Below are 19,742 nucleotides of genomic sequence, written 5' to 3'. Positions count from 1 at the left end.
GAGGTATTAGCAGCGGGATGTTAGGGTGTATAGGGAGAGGTATTAGCAGCGGGATGTTAGGGTGTATAGGGAGAGGTATTAGCAGCGGGATGTTAGGGTGTATAGGGAGAGGTATTAGCAGCGGGATGTTAGGGTGTATAGGGAGAGGTATTAGCAGCGGGATGTTAGGGTGTATAGGGAGAGGTATTAGCAGCGGGATGTTAGGGTGTATAGGGAGAGGTATTAGCAGCGGGGTGTTAGGGTGTATAGGGAGAGGTATTAGCAGCGGGATGTTAGGGTGTATAGGGAGAGATATTAGCAGCTGGATGTTAGGGTGTATAGGGAGAGGTATTAGCAGCGGGGTGTTAGGGTGTATAGGGAGAGGTAATAGCAGCGGGATGTTAGGGTGTATAGGGAGAGATATTAGCAGCGGGATGTTAGGGTGTATAGGGAGAGGTATTAGCAGCGGGGTGTTAGGGTGTATAGGGAGAGGTATTAGCAGCGGGATGTTAGGGTGTATAGGGAGAGGTATTAGCAGCAGGATGTTAGGGTGTATAGGGAGAGGTATTAGCAGCGGGATGTTAGGGTGTATAGGGAGAGGTATTAGCAGCAGGGTGTATAGGGAGAGATATTAGCAGCGGGATGTTAGGGTGTATAGGGAGAGGTATTAGCAGCGGGATGTTAGGGTGTATAGGGAGAGGTAATAGCAGCGGGGTGTTAGGGTGTATAGGGAGAGGTATTAGCAGCGGGATGTTAGGGTGTATAGGGAGAGGTAATAGCAGCAGGATGTTAGGGTGTATAGGGAGAGGTATTAGCAGCGGGATGTTAGGGTGTATAGGGAGAGGTATTAGCAGCGGGATGTTAGGGTGTATAGGGAGAGGTATTAGCAGCAGGATGTTAGGGTGTATAGGGAGAGGTATTAGCAGCGGGGTGTTAGGGTGTATAGGGAGAGGTATTAGCAGCGGGGTGTTAGGGTGTATAGGGAGAGGTATTAGCAGCGGATGTTAGGGTGTATAGGGAGAGGTATTAGCAGCGGGGTGTTAGGGTGTATAGGGAGAGGTATTAGCAGCGGGATGTTAGGGTGTATAGGGAGAGGTATTAGCAGCGGGGTGTATAGGGAGAGGTATTAGCAGCAGGATGTTAGGGTGTATAGGGAGAGATATTAGCAGCGGGATGTTAGGGTGTATAGGGAGAGATATTAGCAGCGGGATGTTAGGGTGTATAGGGAGAGGTATAAGCAGCGGGATGTTAGGGTGTATAGGGAGAGGTATTAGCAGCAGGGTGTTAGGGTGTATAGGGAGAGGTATTAGCAGCAGGATGTTAGGGTGTATAGGGAGAGGTATTAGCAGCGGGGTGTTTGGGTGTATAGGGAGAGGTATTAGCAGCGGGATGTTAGGGTGTATAGGGAGAGGTATTAGCAGCGGGATGTTAGGGTGTATAGGGAGAGGTATTAGCAGCGGGATGTTAGGGTGTATAGGGAGAGGTATTAGCAGCGGGGATGTTAGGGTGTATAGGGAGAGGTATTAGCAGCAGGATGTTAGGGTGTATAGGGAGAGGGTGTTAGGGTGTATAGGGAGAGGTATTAGCAGCAGGGTGTTAGGGTGTATAGGGAGAGGTATTAGCAGCGGGATGTTAGGGTGTATAGGGAGAGGTATTAGCAGCAGGATGTTAGGGTGTATAGGGAGAGGTATTAGCAGCGGGATGTTAGGGTGTATAGGGAGAGGTATTAGCAGCGGGATGTTAGGGTGTATAGGGAGAGGTATTAGCAGCGGGATGTTAGGGTGTATAGGGAGAGGTATTAGCAGCGGGGATGTTAGGGTGTATAGGGAGAGGTATTAGCAGCGGGATGTTAGGGTGTATAGGGAGAGATATTAGCAGCGGGATGTTAGGGTGTATAGGGAGAGGTATTAGCAGCGGGATGTTAGGGTGTATAGGGAGAGGTATTAGCAGCGGGATGTTAGGGTGTATAGGGAGAGGTATTAGCAGCGGGATGTTAGGGTGTATAGGGAGAGGTATTAGCAGCGGGATGTTAGGGTGTATAGGGAGAGGTATTAGCAGCGGGGATGTTAGGGTGTATAGGGAGAGGTATTAGCAGCGGGGTGTTAGGGTGTATAGGGAGAGGTATTAGCAGCGGGGATGTTAGGGTGTATAGGGAGAGGTATTAGCAGCGGGATGTTAGGGTGTATAGGGAGAGGTATTAGCAGCAGGATGTTAGGGTGTATAGGGAGAGTTATTAGCAGCGGGATGTTAGGGTGTATAAGGTGAGGTATTAGCAGCGGGATGTTAGGGTGTATAAGGTGAGGTATTAGCAGCGGGATGTTAGGGTGTATAGGGAGCGGTATTAGCAGCGGGATGTTAGGGTGTATAGGGAGAGGTATTAGCAGCGGGATGTTAGGGTGTATAAGGTGAGGTATTAGCAGCGGGATGTTAGGGTGTATAAGGTGAGGTATTAGCAGCGGGATGTTAGGGTGTATAGGGAGAGGTATTAGCAGCGGGGTGTTAGGGTGTATAGGGTGAGGTATTAGCAGTGGGGTGTTAGGGTGTATAGGGAGAGGTATTAGCAGCGGGATGTTAGGGTGTATAGGGAGAGATATTAGCAGCGGATGTTAGGGTGTATAGGGAGAGGTATTAGCAGCGGGATGTTAGGGTGTATAGGGAGAGGTATTAGCAGCGGGGTGTTAGGGTGTATAGGGAGAGGTATTAGCAGCGGGATGTTAGGGTGTATAGGGAGAGATATTAGCAGCGGATGTTAGGGTGTATAGGGAGAGGTATTAGCAGCGGGATGTTAAGGTGTATAGGGAGAGGTATTAGCAGCGGGATGTTAGGGTGTATAGGGAGAGGTATTAGCAGCGGATGTTAGGGTGTATAGGGAGAGGTATTAGCAGCAGGGTGTTGGGGTGTATAGGGAGAGATATTAGCAGCGGGATGTTAGGGTGTATAGGGAGAGGTATTAGCAGCGGATGTTAGGGTGTATAGGGAGAGGTATTAGCAGCAGGGTGTTGGGGTGTATAGGGAGAGATATTAGCAGCGGGATGTTAGGGTGTATAGGGAGAGGTATTAGCAGCGGGATGTTAGGGTGTATAGAGAGAGGTATTAGCAGCGGGATGTTAGGGTGTATAGGGAGAGGTATTAGCAGCGGGGTGTTAGGGTGTATATATAAGGAGAGGTATTAGCAGCAGGATGTTAGGGTGTATAGGGAGAGGTATTAGCAGCGGGATGTTAGGGTGTATAGGGAGAGGTATTAGCAGCAGGGTGTTAGGGTGTATAGGGAGAGGTATTAGCAGCGGGATGTTAGGGTGTATAGGGAGAGGTATTAGTAGCGGGATGAGGGGTGTATAGGGAGAGGTATTAGCAGCGGAATGTTAGGGTGTATAGGGAGAGGTATTAGCAGCGGGGTGTTAGGGTGTATAGGGAGAGATATTAGCAGCGGGATGTTAGGGTGTATAGGGAGAGATATTAGCAGCGGGATGTTAGGGTGTATAGGGAGAGGTATTAGCAGCGGGATGTTAGGGTGTATAGGGAGAGGTATTAGCAGCAGGGATGTTAGGGTGTATAGGGAGAGGTATTAGCAGCAGGGTGTTAGGGTGTATAGGGAGAGGTATTAGCAGCGGGATGTTAGGGTGTATAGGGAGAGGTATTAGCAGCGGGATGTTAGGGTGTATAGGGAGAGGTATTAGCAGCAGGGTGTTAGGGTGTATAGAGAGCGGTTTTAGCAGCAGGATGTTAGGTTCTATAGGGAGAGGTATTAGCAGCGGGGTGTTACGGTGTATAGGGAGAGGTATTAGCAGCGGGGTGTTAGGGTGTATATATAAGGAGAGGTATTAGCAGCAGGATGTTAGGGTGTATAGGGAGAGGTATTAGCAGCGGGATGTTAGGGTGTATAGGGAGAGGTATTAGCAGCAGGGTGTTAGGGTGTATAGGGAGAGGTATTAGCAGCGGGATGTTAGGGTGTATAGGGAGAGGTATTAGCAGCAGGGTGTTAGGGTGTATAGGGAGAGGTATTAGCAGCGGGGTGTTAGGGTGTATATATAAGGAGAGGTATTAGCAGCAGGATGTTAGGGTGTATAGGGAGAGGTATTAGTAGCGGGATGAGGGGTGTATAGGGAGAGGTATTAGCAGCGGAATGTTAGGGTGTATAGGGAGAGGTATTAGCAGCGGGGTGTTAGGGTGTATAGGGAGAGGTATTAGCAGCGGGATGTTAGGGTGTATAGGGAGAGGTATTAGCAGCGGGGTGTTAGGGTGTATAGGGAGAGGTATTAGCAGCGGGATGTTAGGGTGTATAGGGAGAGGTATTAGCAGCAGGGATGTTAGGGTGTATAGGGAGAGGTATTAGCAGCGGGATGTTAGGGTGTATAGGGAGAGATATTAGCAGCGGGATGTTAGGGTGTATAGGGAGAGGTATTAGCAGCGGGGTGTATAGGGAGAGATATTAGCAGCGGGATGTTAGGGTGTATAGGAAGAGGTATTAGCAGCAGGGATGTTAGGGTGTATAGGGAGAGGTATTAGCAGCAGGGTGTTAGGGTGTATAGGGAGAGGTATTAGCAGCGGGATGTTAGGGTGTATAGGGAGAGGTATTAGCAGCAGGGTGTTAGGGTGTATAGGGAGAGGTATTAGCAGCGGGCTGTTAGGGTGTATAGGGAGAGGTATTAGCAGCAAGGTGTTAGGGTGTATAGGGAGAGGTATTAGCAGCGGGGTGTTAGGGTGTATAGGGAGAGGTATTAGCAGCGGGATGTTAGGGTGTATAGGGAGAGGTATTAGCAGCGGGATGTTAGGGTGTATAGGGAGAGGTATTAGCAGCGGGGTGTTAGGGTGTATAGGGAGAGGTATTAGCAGCGGGGTGTTTGGGTGTATAGGGAGAGGTATTAGTAGCGGGGATGTTAGGGGGAATAGTGAGAGGTATTAGCAGCGGGATGTTAGGGTGTATAGGGAGAGGTATTAGCAGCGGGGTGTTAGGGTGTATAGGGAGAGGTATTAGCAGCGGGATGTTAGGGTGTATAGGGAGAGGTATTAGCAGCGGGGTGTTAGGGTGTATAGGGAGAGGTATTAGCAGCGGGATGTTAGGGTATATAGGGAGAGGTAATAGCAGCGGGATGTTAGGGTGTATAGGGTGAGGTATTAGCAGTGGGGTGTTAGGGTGTATAGGGAGAGGTATTAGCAGCGGGATGTTAGGGTGTATAGGGAGAGGTATTAGCAGCAGGATGTTAGGGTGTATAGGGAGAGGTATTAGCAGCGGGGTGTTAGGGTGTATAGGGAGAGGTATTAGCAGCGGGATGTTAGGGTGTGTAGGGAGAGGTATTAGCAGCAGGATGTTAGGGTGTGTAGGGAGAGGTATTAGCAGCAGGATGTTAGGGTGTATAGGGAGAGGTATTAGCAGTGGGGTGGTAGGGTGTATAGGGAGAGGTATTAGCAGCAGGATGTGGGGTGTATAGGGAGAGGTATTAGCAGTGGGGTGTTAGGGTGTATAGGGAGAGTGAAACAAAAATAACCTGCGCTCATAGGTGATCAGTGATAGGTGATAGTGACTTAAAAAGGGTAAATTACAACCTGATTGGGGTGAGGTTTTATGCTGCTGTTCAATTGGGATGGCTCAGCACACCAAGCTACATGGAAACAGAAAAAAGACAGCGCAAAAAAACCATAGTGCAGTATATTAAAAGTTACATTTATAAGGTGGGGGTGAGTGTCTTTCCTCACTGATGGCTTATCGAGTGGTTAGGAAAGTCCCGAACAAGTCCCAAACAACGCAATAGAATAAAACCGCAATGGGAGTAGATAAAGAAAATGAAGGAACGCGCCCTCTCCTACGCGTTTCGTATCGAAATACTTCTTCAGGGAAACGCGTAGGAGAGGGCGCGTTCCTTCATTTTCTTTATCTACTCCCATTGCTAGTTTTTTTTAATAGTTTTATTCTATTGCGTTGTTTGGGACTTGTTCGGGACTTTCCTAACCACTCGATAAGCTATCAGTGAGGAAAGACGCAGTAAGACGCGACCGGCTGAGAGACGCCGCCAGATGACGTCAGACGCAAGCGTGGACTAACCCGGAAGTGACCAGGAGATCCCCCCTTCTGAACCGCCGCCTGAAGTATCTTCAGCATACGGGAAGGTTTCTCAAAGTGGAGCTGTACACACCGTTCCTGGATACCAGCAGCTAGAGGAAGGACGTCCAAGTTATACCTGTCCGTGTCCTGCTGTCCCCGCCGAGTGGTAACATGTCCCTAACATGTCATGCTGTTAACTTTGTTTATTGATGTACGTGCAACACTCACCCCCACCTTATAAATTGAACTTTTAATATACTACACTATGGTTTTTTTTGCGCTGTCTTTTTTCTGTTTCCATGTATAGGGAGAGGTATTAGCAGCAGGGTGTTAGGGTGTATAGGGAGAGGTATTAGCAGCGGGGTGTTAGGGTGTATAGGGAGAGGTATTAGCAGCAGGGTGTTAGGGTGTATAGGGAGAGGTATTAGCAGCAGGGTGTATAGGGAGAGGTATTAGCAGCGGGGTGTTAGGGTGTATAGGGAGAGGTATTAGCAGCGGGGTGTTAGGGTGTATAGGGAGAGGTATTAGCAGCAGGGTGTTAGGGTGTATAGGGAGAGGTATTAGCAGCAGGGTGTTAGGGTGTATAGGGAGAGGTATTAGCAGCGGGGTGTTAGGGTGTATAGGGTGAGGTATTAGCAGCGGGGTGTTAGGGTGTATAGGGAGAGGTATTAGCAGCGGGGTGTTAGGGTGTATAGGGAGAGGTATTAGCAGCAGGGTGTTAGGGTGTATAGGGAGAGGTATTAGCAGCAGGGTGTTAGGGTGTATAGGGAGAGGTATTAGCAGCAGGGTGTTAGGGTGTATAGGGAGAGGTATTAGCAGCGGGGTGTTAGGGTGTATAGGGAGAGGTATTAGCAGCAGGATGTTAGGGTGTATAGGGAGAGGTATTAGCAGCAGGGTGTTAGGGTGTATAGGGAGAGGTATTAGCAGCAGGATGTTAGGGTGTATAGGGAGAGGTATTAGCAGCAGGGTGTTAGGGTGTATAGGGAGAGGTATTAGCAGTGGGATGTTAGGGTGTATAGGGAGAGGTATTAGCAGCAGGATGTTAGGGTGTATAGGGAGAGGTATTAGCAGCGGGATGTTAGGGTGTATAGGGAGAGGTATTAGCAGCAGGATGTTAGGGTGTATAGGGAGAGGTATTAGCAGCAGGGTGTTAGGGTGTATAGGGAGAGGTATTAGCAGTGGGATGTTAGGGTGTATAGGGAGAGGTATTAGCAGCAGGGTGTTAGGGTGTATAGGGAGAGGTATTAGCAGCAGGGTGTTAGGGTGTATAGGGAGAGGTATTAGCAGCAGGGTGTTAGGGTGTATTTTTCTATCATAAACAAGGACCTGGGACCCTGGCAAATATTAATATTGCATCTTTTACTTGCATAACTATCTTGGTGGTGGCAGCGTATAGATATGATTGCAATTGAGTACGGGGTTAATATTAACTCATTGGAGGTACCTTTTCAGAAGAGAAAGGCGAGTTGGCTAGAGTAGCCGTGTGTATTAACCCTGATTGTGTATCTAAGTCACGTGCCCACTTGTGTGCTATTCGTGACAGGTGGTATGTGGGGACTGTTTTAGGGGAGATATTACTCATTTGAGGGACCTTTTTTCAGGTGTAAAGTGGGAGCGCTTGTGAGTGGAGTATTAACCCTTGTCCTGTATGCAGGTCACGTGCTCACAGGTGTGCCGTACGTGACAAATGGTGGGACTGGGGATCTTATCTACCACCACATTTTGTTTCTGCTAAACATACCCCTGTCCTTAGGTCCCTAAAACCCAGGGGGGGAGAGGGGGAACCGATACCCCAAAAAGGGACCTGTATGCATACTGTAATATAATGACCCCTTCCCCCACTTCCGCAGTGATAGCTGGAGGTCAGCTGTCACTTTTTCTGTCCCTGCAGGTCACCAAAGTGCCTGAGAACCTCCTGCCGTACGCTGTGCGCTGCAAAGCTCTGAGCGTCTCCAACACCCGCACTGTCCTACTCACTCCCGAGATCTACCAGGACCAGGACATCCCCGCCCAGCTCGTAGACCTAATGCTGGAGGGGCTGAGAGGGGCACGTGAGTCTCCCTCTCTCTCCCTCCCTCCCTCTCCCTCTCTCTCCCTCTCTCTCCCTCTCTCTCCCTCTCTCTCCCTCCCTCTCCCTCTCTCTCCCTCTCCCTCTCCCTCCCTCTCCCTCCCTCTCTCTCCCTCTTTCTCTATTTCTCTCTCTCTCTTTCTCTCTCTCTTTCTCCCTCCCTCTCTCTCCCTCTCTCTCCCTCTCTCTCCCTCTCTCCCTCTCTCTCCCTCTCTCTCCCTCTCTCTCCCTCTCTCTCCCTCTCTCTCCCTCTCTCTCCCTCTCTCTCCCTCTCTCTCCCCCTCTCTCCCCCTCTCTCCCCTCTCTCCCCCTCTCTCCCCCTCTCTCCCCCTCTCTCCCCCTCTCTCCCCCTCTCTCCCCCTCTCTCCCTCTCCTTCCCTCTCCCTCCCTCTCCCTCTCCTTCCCTCTCCTTCCCTCTCCTTCCCTCTCCCTCTCTCTCCCTCTCTCTCTTCTCTCTCTTCTCTTTTCTCTCTTTTCTCTTCTCTCTCTCTCTTCATCCTCACTCACTCACCCCTCTCAGAGTTCGAGGAGGTAGCAGAGTTCCTGGAGGAGGTGATTGAGGCTCTTCTGGCAGACGAGGAGGTGCGCTCCTTCAGTGAGGTCTTTCACCCAATGTTCGACGTCATCCTGGAGCGTGTGAGGGACTTGGACCTATGTCAGATGCTGCTCTACACTCACCTGGACCTCCTCCTGTACTGCACCCGGCAGAAGGACATCGCCAAGGTCAGCAGGGGACCGAGAAACAGGGCAAACCTTCTTATTGCAGCACCAATGCAATTACAGACAGGGTAACCACCTACGGGTCAGTGACCCGCGACGGGTGGCTGCGTTAATCTTGGGACCCAGTGTCCGAAAGCTCCCTAGAAATTCTCGCCCGCAGATAAGAGGATGGGGCAGGATCTCGCTGGCGTTGTGTTTTGTGTGTCGTGTGTTGTGTGACGACATCCGGCCCATCTGGGAAGTGTACACAGCACCATACTCCTTGATAACGCACTTTTTTGTGCGAAACGCGTAGGAGATCCTACACCTCCTTTGGGTGATGTTTGTTATCAAATACATTTTTCCTTTTTATATCACCTGGCTCCCTGGGCAGTGCGCTGTGTTCTTTCTTTTTGCTATTTGGACATCTGTACCAGCGGCTGGACACGCCACTACATATTCAGTGAGGCTCTAGGAGTGGGTAAGATCTAATTCAAGAAGAAGACTACTCAGGATTTATTGAGAGTTATTGACATTTATTACTACCAGTGGTTCTCATGTTTCATTTGTGAGTGTTCCCTTCAGGAGAGCTTATTATCACTGTACACTGGTCACTCACTAATCATTATACCCTCTCCATGCAAGAGTTATACTCATGATTCATTTATTGATATTTTTATATCATATTCCGGAACTATTGGAGCACCCATTATCTTCACACTTTGAACTGTTAATTTATTTTGGAAATTCTCCCTTTTTGCGGCTAAACGATCGCTTTGAAGTATATAGCATATAGTCATGATAACGGAGTCATTGTCAGGATAAAGGGTGTGAAACTGCAGTGCAAGCTGCCGTTTATTTGATTTTTGTTCCCTTTAATATGTGAATCAATACAATACACGCAATGATGAGTAATTAGCCAAGTTGCCGATCGATCCGTTCTCCTGTGATCGATCGGCGAAGATTTGGCTCGCGGGTTCAATAAATGGCAGTCGGTGCAGCAGAAGAGGACCAAAGATGCAAAGTTCTGAGGGGAAGATCATGTGACCAGGAAGTCACTGGATACAATTGGTGCACTGCTAGAGAGAGAGCAGGGCTCAAAAAAAGGGTGTGCCTGAGCCTGTTTCAGAAGAGGAAGGGGATGTGACTTTGTAAATGGTTGCTATAGAAACAAAAAATGCTTGTTACATTATAATACATTAAAAATGTCATTAAGCGTTATTTAAAAAAAAAATGCCACACGTATTTTCTCACAGAACTGATTTATTAAACACACACACATAGGATATTACTTGGTCTGCAGCTTTAAAGTGACAATGACCCACAGCTTATGCTGTGACCCAGAGTTTGTTGTGACAGCGCCATAGACGCACAGAACTCGCTGACAGATCAGAGCCTCCTTGCCCCTCACGCCCCCCCGATTTCCTATCTCCTTGTATCGGTCCCAAGCCGTTTTGAATTCCCTTGGTGTCTTATCCCCTACCACATCTGCTGGGAGTCTATTCCATGGATCCACCATCCTTTCAGTGAAGAAGTACTTCCTCACCTTTGCCCTCAGCCTCCCCCCTCCAGCGTCAGAGAACAAGCTCCTGTTCTAGCGCTTCTCTCTCTTTGAATTATGCTTCCCTCCTGTTGTTGAAACACTCCACATATTTGAACGTTCCATTGCAAAGGTTAGAAAAGCTATGTTCCATGTTCCAGAGGCTAAAATACACACGTGTATCTGCTGCGATTCTGCTTTTGTTTGAGATATTCTGCAGGCGTCTGTCATGGTGGTATCACATTGTTGCTTGTATGTCTGCGTTTGGGAAGTACAGTGCCAGCAACCTATGTGGGAACAGCACTTTTATTGTTTTGTACTCCGTCAGGAGGTGATGTAAGAATATATTTGTTCCCCTCCCACAGGTCTTTGTGGAATATATCCAGCCCCAGGACCCCAGTAATGGACACCAGTACCAGAAGACCCTGCTGGGGGCCGTCCTCAGCATCTCCTGCCTGCTGCGCACCCCAGGGGTGGTGGAAAATCACGGCTACTTCCTGAACCCCTCGCGCTCCAGCCCCCAGGAGATTAAAGTGCAGGAGTCCAACATCCACCAGGTACAAGCGTCTCCCCTCTCCCCCCCCCCCCTCCCTCGGATACTCCCACCAATCGGAACGCTGCATTCTGCAGACCTTTCCACCAATGGGAACGCTGCATTCTGCAGACCCTTTCACCAATGGGAACGCTGCATTCTGCAGACCTTGGCCACCTTATTTCACCGGAACCGTTCTTGGAAGGTTCCAATCCCTCGTTGGACGGTGTCATCTTGTAACATCGGCCTAATTAGAACACAACCCATTCAGTTGAGGCCTCCAGTACCCTCCGATATATCCGCATGTCCAAATATACCGACTGCGGTCCGATTTGTGAATACTTTCCCCACGTTACATCATGTTCTTTGCGTATTTGCAGAGCTACAAATAAAATTGCCAACTCTTGTTTTTTTGGGGGTCATTTCGCTTTCTCGCAGAACGCGCTCAGCGCAACTTGCGCTTAAAATGTGGCTACTGTGCACGCTTCATTTTCTGAGGGGAGGTCCAGGTGGACGGTGGAAGGCCAGGGTCAGTCCCTTCTATCATATGTATACGTAGAGATTGACGCTCATACACGTGTATGGACTCACAAGCTGTATATCAACATATAGATAGATGGGAACTTCAATAAATCATTCCACCATTGTATAATACAGAGTTAAGGGGGGACATATACATGGGACCTAGCGGTCAGTCAGCACGACTACCGCAGATATGGTTTACCCTGCTTACCCCCCTTAACATATACACTTCCCTAAATAGGGACCAAGGTAACGATCAATGAGGGCTACTGCCCATTACCTTTCCATTAAGTGTATAGGAATACGAAATCCATCCAGGCGAAGTTCCACTGCGTGCAGTCCTGATAGGACTTTATAAAGTCCCGTGGGACGAAACATGTCGGTGTGTGGGCTGTGTTTCTGTCCCTGTGCACTTATTCAATAAACCACCCTCAGTTTTAGAACGGAGTTGTGCCCTTCATTTTTTCTACAGGACCCTTCCTGCAGATTTTTAACCCAGCTGTGCTCCTTGCTTCTCTACACTTCAGTCCCTTCTATGGTCACAGGGGATTAATAATGTCGGTGACACGTTGCACGGGCCACATCTGGGTGACTGATGCCTCGATCACCCTACCTGACACCTAAGTATCAGTTTAACGCTGAGCTGAGACTTGGGAGGGGGGTGATTCCCTCAGGCTGCTCCCTTTTGTCTGATGTCTGGTTGTTCAGCAAGCATTTGCACAGACAGCCCCCCCCCCCCCCCCATTCCTCCTCCTCTCCTTTTTTTTCTTCGATCTCCAATGAGGACAGGATGGTATACGGGAAATATAGCAACCGAAGCAGTCCCATATCTACGTTTAGCACAGTTCGATTAGTTAGGGAAGATAATGAGACTTTGATATTGTACGTGGGGTTGCACCTTTTTATCAGAGCCGCCATGTTGAGTGACCCCAGACTTGTCCTCTGCCTCCCACGCAGTTCATGGCCCAGTTCCACGAGAAGATTTACCAGCTCCTGAAGAACCTCCTGCAGCTCTCTCCGGACACCAAGCACCGCATCTTGTCCTGGCTGGGGAACTGCCTGCACGCCAACGCGGGCCGCGCCAAGATCTGGGCCAATCAGGTGCCTGAGATCTTCCTGCAGACCTACGCCTCGGACAGCTTCTTCCTGAACCTGGGCGCGGCGCTGCTCCGGCTGTGCCAGCCCTTCTGCAGGCCGCGCTCTGCCCGCCTGCTGACCTTCAACCCCACCTACTGCGCCCTGCGGGAGCTCAACGGGGAGGAGCGCAAGAGCAGGAACGTGCACATGAAGGGTACGCCGAGACCCCCGAGAGGAGGGTCCCACGCCTGCTCCCCTCTTACACCCCCCCTCTTACACCTCCCCGCCACCGCTCCTCTTATACCTCCTCATACACCCCTCCCCTTATACCCCCTCCCCACCTCTTATACCCTCCCCCGCCCCTCCTCTTATACCCTCCCCCCGCCCCTCCTTATACCCCCATCCTTGACCTTGTCTGTTTCCTACTCCTCCCGTTCTCTGCCCCTTTCCCCCCTCCCCCCCATCTCTTTGTATTCCTGACTCCCCCTCTACCTGTCCCAGGACTGGACAAGGAGACCTGTCTGATTCCATCCGCTGCCGATCAGCAGCCGGACTTTCCCCAGAACTACAACCTGGTGACAGAGAACCTTGTGCTGACCCAGTATACCCTGCACCTGGGCTTCCACAGGTCAGTACCACGGACCCAGTACACCCTGCTCCTGGGCTTCCACAGGTCAGTACCACAGACCCAGTACCACTGACCCAGTACACTCTGCTCCTGGGCTTCCACAGGTCAGTACCACGGAACCAGTACCACTGACCCAGTACACCTTCCCAGGCTATATGTGTATGTGCGAGATGCTTACCACAGAGGGAGAGGCCACTGATCCGCAGTCAGCGGGGCCGCTATGGCAGTGGAAGGGTTAAGTTAATGGGGTCAGTGCGTTGCGGATCCCAAGTGTAGAGCGCCCTTTTACCATGTAAGAGTCGGGGTTCCCCCTGACCCCAGTAACGGGTCCTGGTTCCATGCACAGTCCAGGTTCCCCGTGACCATAGTAACGTATCCCTGGTTCCGCGCTTAGTCCGGGTTCCCCCTGACCCCTGTAACGTGTCCCAGGTTCCACGCAGAGTCGGGATCCCCTTGACCTCAGTAACGTACCCCGGGTTCCGCGCACACTCCAGGTTCCCCCTGACCCCAGTAACGTGTCCCTGGTTCCGCGCACAGTCCGGATTCCCCCTGACCCCAGTAACGTGTCCCTGGTTCCGCGCACAGTCCGGATTCCCCCTGACCCCAGTAACATGTCCCTTGTTCCGCGCACAGTCCGGGTTCCCCCTGACCCCAGTAACGTGTCCCTTGTTCCGCGCACAGTCCGGATTCCCCCTGACCCCAGTAACGTGTCCCTGGTTCCGCGCACAGTCCTGGTTCCCCCTGACCCCAGTAACGTGTCCCTGGTTCCGTGCACAGTCCTGGTTCCCCCTGACCCCAGTAACGTGTCCCTGGTTCCGCGCACAGTCCAGGTTCCCCCTGACCCCAGTAACGTGTCCCTGGTTCCGCACACAGTCCAGATTCCCCCCGACCCAGTAACGTGTTGCTGGTTCCGCGCACAGTCCAGGTTCCCCCTGACCCCAGTAACGTGTCCCTGGTTCCGCGCACAGTCCAGATTCCCCCTGACCCAGTAACGTGTCGCTGGTTCCGCGCACAGTCCAGGTTCCCCCTGACCCCAGTAACGTGTCCCTGGTTCCGCGCACACTCCAGGTTCCCCCTGACCCCTGTACATGTCCCTTGTTCTGTGCACAGTCCAGGTTCCCCCTGACCCCAGTAACGTGTCCCTGGTTCCGCGCACAGTCCGGGTTCCCCCTGACCCCAGTAACGTGTCCCTGGTTCCGCGCACAGTCCGGGTTCCCCCTGACCCCAGTACATGTCCCTTGTTCCGCGCAGTCGAGGTTCCCCCTGAACCCAGTAACGTGTCGCTGGTTCCGCGCACAGTACAGGTTCCCCCTGACCCCAGTAACATGTCCCTGGTTCCGCGCACAATCCAGGTTCCCCCTGACCCCAGTAACGTGTTCCTGGTTCCGCGCACAGTCCAGGTTCCCCCTGACCCCAGTAACGTGTCCCTGGTTCCGCGCACAGTCCAGGTTCCCCCTGACCCCAGTAACATGTCCCTGGTTCCGCGCACAATCCAGGTTCCCCCTGACCCCAGTACATGTCCCTTGTTCCGCGCAGTCGAGGTTCCCCCTGAACCCAGTAACGTGTCGCTGGTTCCGCGCACAGAACAGGTTCCCCCTGACCCCAGTACATGTCCCTTGTTCCGCGCAGTCGAGGTTCCCCCTGACCCCAGTAACGTGTCCCTGGTTCCGCGCACAGTCCAGGTTCACCCTGACCCCAGTAACATGTCCCTGGTTCCGCGCACAATCCAGGTTCCCCCTGACCCCAGTAACATGTCCCTGGTTCCGCGCACAATCCAGGTTCCCCCTGACCCCAGTACATGTCCCTTGTTCCGCGCAGTCGAGGTTCCCCCTGAACCCAGTAACGTGTCGCTGGTTCCGCGCACAGTACAGGTTCCCCCTGACCCCAGTAACATGTCCCTGGTTCCGCGCACAGTCCAGGTACCCCCTGACCCCAGTAACGTGTCCCTGGTTCCGCACACAGTCCAGGTTCCCCCTGACCCCAGTAACGTGTCCCTGGTTCCGCGCACAGTCCAGGTTCCCCCTGACCCCAGTAACATGTCCCTGGTTCCGCGCACAGTCCAGGTTCCCCCTGACCCCAGTAACGTGTCCCTTGTTCCGCGCACAATCCAGGTTCCCCCTGACCCCAGTAACATGTCCCTGGTTCCGCGCACAATCCAGGTTCCCCCTGACCCCAGTAACGTGTCCCTGGTTCCGCGCACAGTCCAGGTTCCCCCTGACCCCAGTAACGTGTCCCTTGTTCCGCGCAGGCTTCACGATCAGATGGTGAAGGTGAACCAGAGCCTGCACCGGCTGCAGGGAGCGTGGCGAGACGCGCAGCAGAGCTCTAGCCCCGGCGCAGAGAGCCTGCGCGAGCAGTTTGAGCGGCTAATGACCATTTACCTGTGCCTGAAGACCGCCCTGACGGAACCGCAGTCCCTGCAGCACTGCCTGCAGCTGCAGGTGTCCACGGCACTGCTCCTGGTACAGCTGGCCCTGGGAAACCGTGGCACGGAACCAGTGGCCCTCACCTTCCCACTGCCCGGGGTACAACACAGCGCACTGGCCTACGTACCAGGTATCCCCCCGCCCATTCCAGAGAACAACCTTGGTCTCGGACATCCTTATACTAATCTATCGGTGCTAAAAGCAAAGATTTGCCGGCTTTCGGTTTTTGTGAAATTAATTATTGGAATTGGGGCGTGTTCTCCATCGGTTCCATGTCTCCCCCCCCCCCCCCCTCCTCCCTGTCCTTATCAGGAGCCGGGGGAGATAAGGGGAGAGGGGACTTTACTGGTAGAACTGCTTGTTAAACACAGTGACATCAAATAAAAGGAAGCAAAAATGGATTAAAAAATACTAATAGGGGGAAGATTTGGATTTTAAAAAAATCCAGGAGTCACCCAGATGTGACCCCTTAACCATGTCACTGCCATTAGTACACTTTGACCCTAGGAGACAATGACCCCTTAACCATGTCACTGCCATTAATACACTTTGACCCAAGGAGAGACTGACCCCTTAACCATGTCGCTGCCATTAGTACACTTTGCCCTTAGGGGAGACTGACCCCTTAACCATGTCACTGCCATTAGTACACTTAGGCCTGAGCAGGGACTGGGCTCGTAACCCCCTGAGCTGTGACGTCTCGTTCTCCGACTTGGCTTCTTACAGAATTCTTTGCTGACAATCTGGGCGATTTCTTCATCTTCCTGAGACGTTTTGCAGACGAAGTCTTGGAAACCGCAGCAGAAACTCTGGAGCAAATCCTGGACTTTATCACGGTGTTCACGGGCAACGTGGAGAGGTGAGGAGGGCACGGTGTCCTTCTAATGCTGCTTATAATAACGCTTACACTTGCATTATCAGAACAAATAGAAAAGTATTCAGTATAATGCGGGATATGGTAATGCCATTATAAAACTGTTGGCTATTGTCACGCACAGCACCCCTGTGAGCGCGTGACCTGCATACGCGGCAGGGGTTAATACTCCGCTCGCAAGCTGGCCCACCTTTCACCCTCGCAAAGGTCCCTCAAATGAACAATATGTCCCATAAATCTGTCCCAGTATACCACCCGTCACAGACAGCACACATGTGAGCACGTGAGTTAGATACGCTACCAGGGTTAATACACACGGCTTCTCTAGCCAGCTCACCTTTCTCCTCCGCAAGGTACTTTCGATGTGTTACTATTAACCCCTTACTCAATTGCAATCTAATCCATTGCCACCACCCCAGAAATATGACAAAATATGTACTTTATATATCTGCCAGGGTCTCACATCCCGATTTTATTAAAGATAAACTATGCACTTAACATACAAAAATCTGTTGTAGCAAAATGTCTGAAAATGTAAATACTCTACAAAGCGTTCAATCAGAGCCCACAGCAGCACTTACTAAAGTTTGGCTGTAATATACAAAAAGACAGTGCTTAGATTGCATAAAAAGATTATTACAAGAACATACAGTTACAATGAGTGCAGTACAGTTTCTTAAAATAGAAGGATAAACAAACAGAATTCCCCATACGTTGCCACACGCCATAAGTTCTCCCAGAGAGGCGGCTGGCGCAGAAAGATGACAATTCTCGTGTCTGATTCAAACATGCCAACCTTTATCCCCAGGCCGCCTTGCATTGAAACACACAGACCCACCCGTGTCCTGAATCAATCTGGGTGACGTTTTTACCACTTGGGGAAAAAAAATACAATTTCTTGACATTTTAAAGTCTGACTAAATATAGAAATATATGAAAGACCTCGCATCTTAATTTCCCTAATACTGAGACAGGCGCCATGTTATGTCCGTGCTCTCCACACACACGCCTGCATATAAAACGTGGCACCTCTTATCCATGCAGTGTGGGGGGTATCATTTCATTCAGAATGCTGGCCCTTGACGTGGCACATGTCCTGTGTTGATGTTTCTTTTCCCCCGTGGCTGTGCAGAATGCTGGCCCTTGACGTGGCACATGTCCTGTGTTGATGTTTCTTTTCCCCCGTGGCCGTGCAGAATGCTGGCCCTTGACGTGGCACATGTCCTGTGTTGATGTTTCTTTTCCCCCGTGGCCGTGCAGAATGCTGGCCCTTGACGTGGCACATGTCCTGTGTTGATGTTTCTTTTCCCCCGTGGCCGTGCAGAATGCTGGCCCTTGACGTGGCACATGTCCTGTGTTGATGTTTCTTTTCCCCCGTGGCCGTGCAGAATGCTGGCCCTTGACGTGGCACATGTCCTGTGTTGATGTTTCTTTTCCCCCGTGGCCGTGCAGAAAGCTGGCCCTTGACGTGGCACATGTCCTGTGTTGATGTTTCTTTTCCCTCGTGGCCGTGCAGAATGGTGGCCCTTGACGTGGCAGGCGGTTTGTCTCCTCAGGATGAAGAACCCTCACCTCCGTGCCAAGTTGGCCGAGGTGCTGGAGGCGGTAATGCCTCACCTGGAGCAGGGGCAGAATCCGCTCATCTCCAGTGTCTTCCACCGGCAGCGCGTCTTCTGCTCGTACCGGCATGCGCCACGGCTGGCCGAGGCGCTCATCAAAGTGTTTGTGGACATAGAGTTCACCGGTGAGTGTTGGTGGAAAGGTCGGGGGGGGAAGGGGGGTCCGGATGTGGCAGGAACATTACTTTGTTCTGATCTGTTACATTTTGCAAAGAAATAACTTTATTAGGTCTATTGCAGGGGTGGTCCACTCCAGTCTTCAAGGGCCACCAACAGGTCAGGTATTGGGGATATCCCTGCATCAGCATAGCTGGTGTCACGACTGAGCCACTGATTGAGCAAACTGTGCTGAAGCAGGGATATCCCTAATACCTGGCCTGTTGGTGGCCCTTGAAGAACGCAGTTGGCCAGTCAATGATTGAGCCACCTGTGCTGACGCAGGGATATCACCAATAGCTGACCTGTTGGTGGCCCTGGAGGGCTGGAGTTGGCCGCCCAATGTCTATTGGGATCTCCCAGTAACGGGTCTCCCAGCCAGACATCTCCCTCTCCCTGCGATCTCCCCACAGGCTGCAGCTCAGCCCCTGTTCCTCTGGTGAACGGTGTCAGTCCCTCCTAGTACCCAAGTGTACTATTTGCAGCCGACAGGGGATGCAGCAGTGGTGCCTCCGCAGACGTCTGTCTCTGTCTCCGCAGGGGACCCCCATCAGTTCGAGCAGAAGTTCAACTACCGGCGCCCCATGTACCCGATCCTGAGATACATGTGGGGGAGGGACACCTACCGACAGAGTGTCAAGGTCAGATCTGCTCTCCTGCTAGTGTCTGGTGACAGTCCCTATAACTGGCGTGGGGGGCCCCCCCTATAACTGGGGTGGGGGCCCCCCCTATAACTGGCGTGTGGGCCCCCCCCTATAACTGGCGTGTGGGCCCCCCCCTATAACTGGCGTGGAGGGGCCCCCCCTATAACTGGCGTGGGGGGGGCCCTATAACTGGCGTGGGGAGGCCCCCCTATAACTGGCGTGGGGAGGCCCCCCTATAACTGTCCTGTTACATGACGTTGCCCTAAAACGTGTCCCCGCAGAACCTGGCAGATTACGCCTCTGAGAACCTGGAGGCCGTCATTCCTCCGCTGTTCCTGCGCTTTCTCAACCTGCTGATGAACGACGCAGTGTTCCTTCTGGACGAGGCCATCCAGGTAACGGGCGATGGGAGGGGGGCTTCTGCATGATTTGTATGTCAGTTTTTGTCCGTGTGCTACTCTCGTCTCTCTCTTTCTCTCTCTTTCTCTCCCTCTCTTTCTCTCCCTCTCTTTCTCTCTCTCTCTTTCTCTCTCTCTCTTTCTCTCTCTCTCTTTCTCTCTCTCTCTTTCTCTCTCTCTCCCTCTCTTTCTCTCTCTTTCTCTCTCAAGAAGATTCGTCGTGCTAGACTCGCTGGTTCGCCAAATGAAGATTCTCCTCATTAAATGGGTACAAATGAATGTACCACCTTTCAATATAGAGCTCAACCCTGTTATAGCGCAGTCCTCTGGGGCCACCCGATCCGACCGAGCTATAATCGGGGTCTCGCTAATTTAAAAAAATAAATAAATGGCTGCCGCGCGCCCGATCGGAGGAGGAGGGGGGGGAAGAGGTGGAGTGAGGCGCCGGAAGCCCTACACGTCCACAAGCAGCCACCGCACTTCCCAGCATTCCCCTCGCAGCCTCACTTCCCCCAGCAGCTCCACATCGATCCTCAGCCC

The 19,742-nt window shown here is 51.7% G+C and overlaps 1 protein-coding gene across 6 annotated transcripts in view; it reads left to right on the top strand.

Annotated features, from left to right (window-relative positions):
* Positions 1 to 19,247, top strand: part of UBE4A (ubiquitination factor E4A) — a 32,259-nt gene extending 13,012 nt beyond the window's left edge. For all 6 annotated transcript variants that reach the window (XM_075604209.1, XM_075604207.1, XM_075604212.1 and 3 more), the window contains exons 6-15: positions 7,911 to 8,070; positions 8,608 to 8,810; positions 10,692 to 10,883; positions 12,338 to 12,671; positions 12,959 to 13,085; positions 15,334 to 15,641; positions 16,238 to 16,370; positions 17,942 to 18,129; positions 18,701 to 18,801; positions 19,086 to 19,247. In XM_075604209.1, the coding sequence (XP_075460324.1) occupies positions 7,911 to 8,070; positions 8,608 to 8,810; positions 10,692 to 10,883; positions 12,338 to 12,671; positions 12,959 to 13,085; positions 15,334 to 15,641; positions 16,238 to 16,370; positions 17,942 to 18,129; positions 18,701 to 18,801; positions 19,086 to 19,232 (1,893 nt within the window). In that variant the 3' untranslated portion in view covers positions 19,233 to 19,247. The remainder of the gene's footprint in view (positions 1 to 7,910; positions 8,071 to 8,607; positions 8,811 to 10,691; positions 10,884 to 12,337; positions 12,672 to 12,958; positions 13,086 to 15,333; positions 15,642 to 16,237; positions 16,371 to 17,941; positions 18,130 to 18,700; positions 18,802 to 19,085) is intronic.
* Positions 19,248 to 19,742: the final 495 nt, after the last annotated feature.

Source organism: Ascaphus truei, chromosome 6 (genome assembly GCF_040206685.1).
Source record: "Ascaphus truei isolate aAscTru1 chromosome 6, aAscTru1.hap1, whole genome shotgun sequence".
NCBI classification, from domain to species: domain Eukaryota; kingdom Metazoa; phylum Chordata; class Amphibia; order Anura; family Ascaphidae; genus Ascaphus; species Ascaphus truei.
This window is presented reverse-complemented; position numbering and strand designations above follow the sequence as displayed.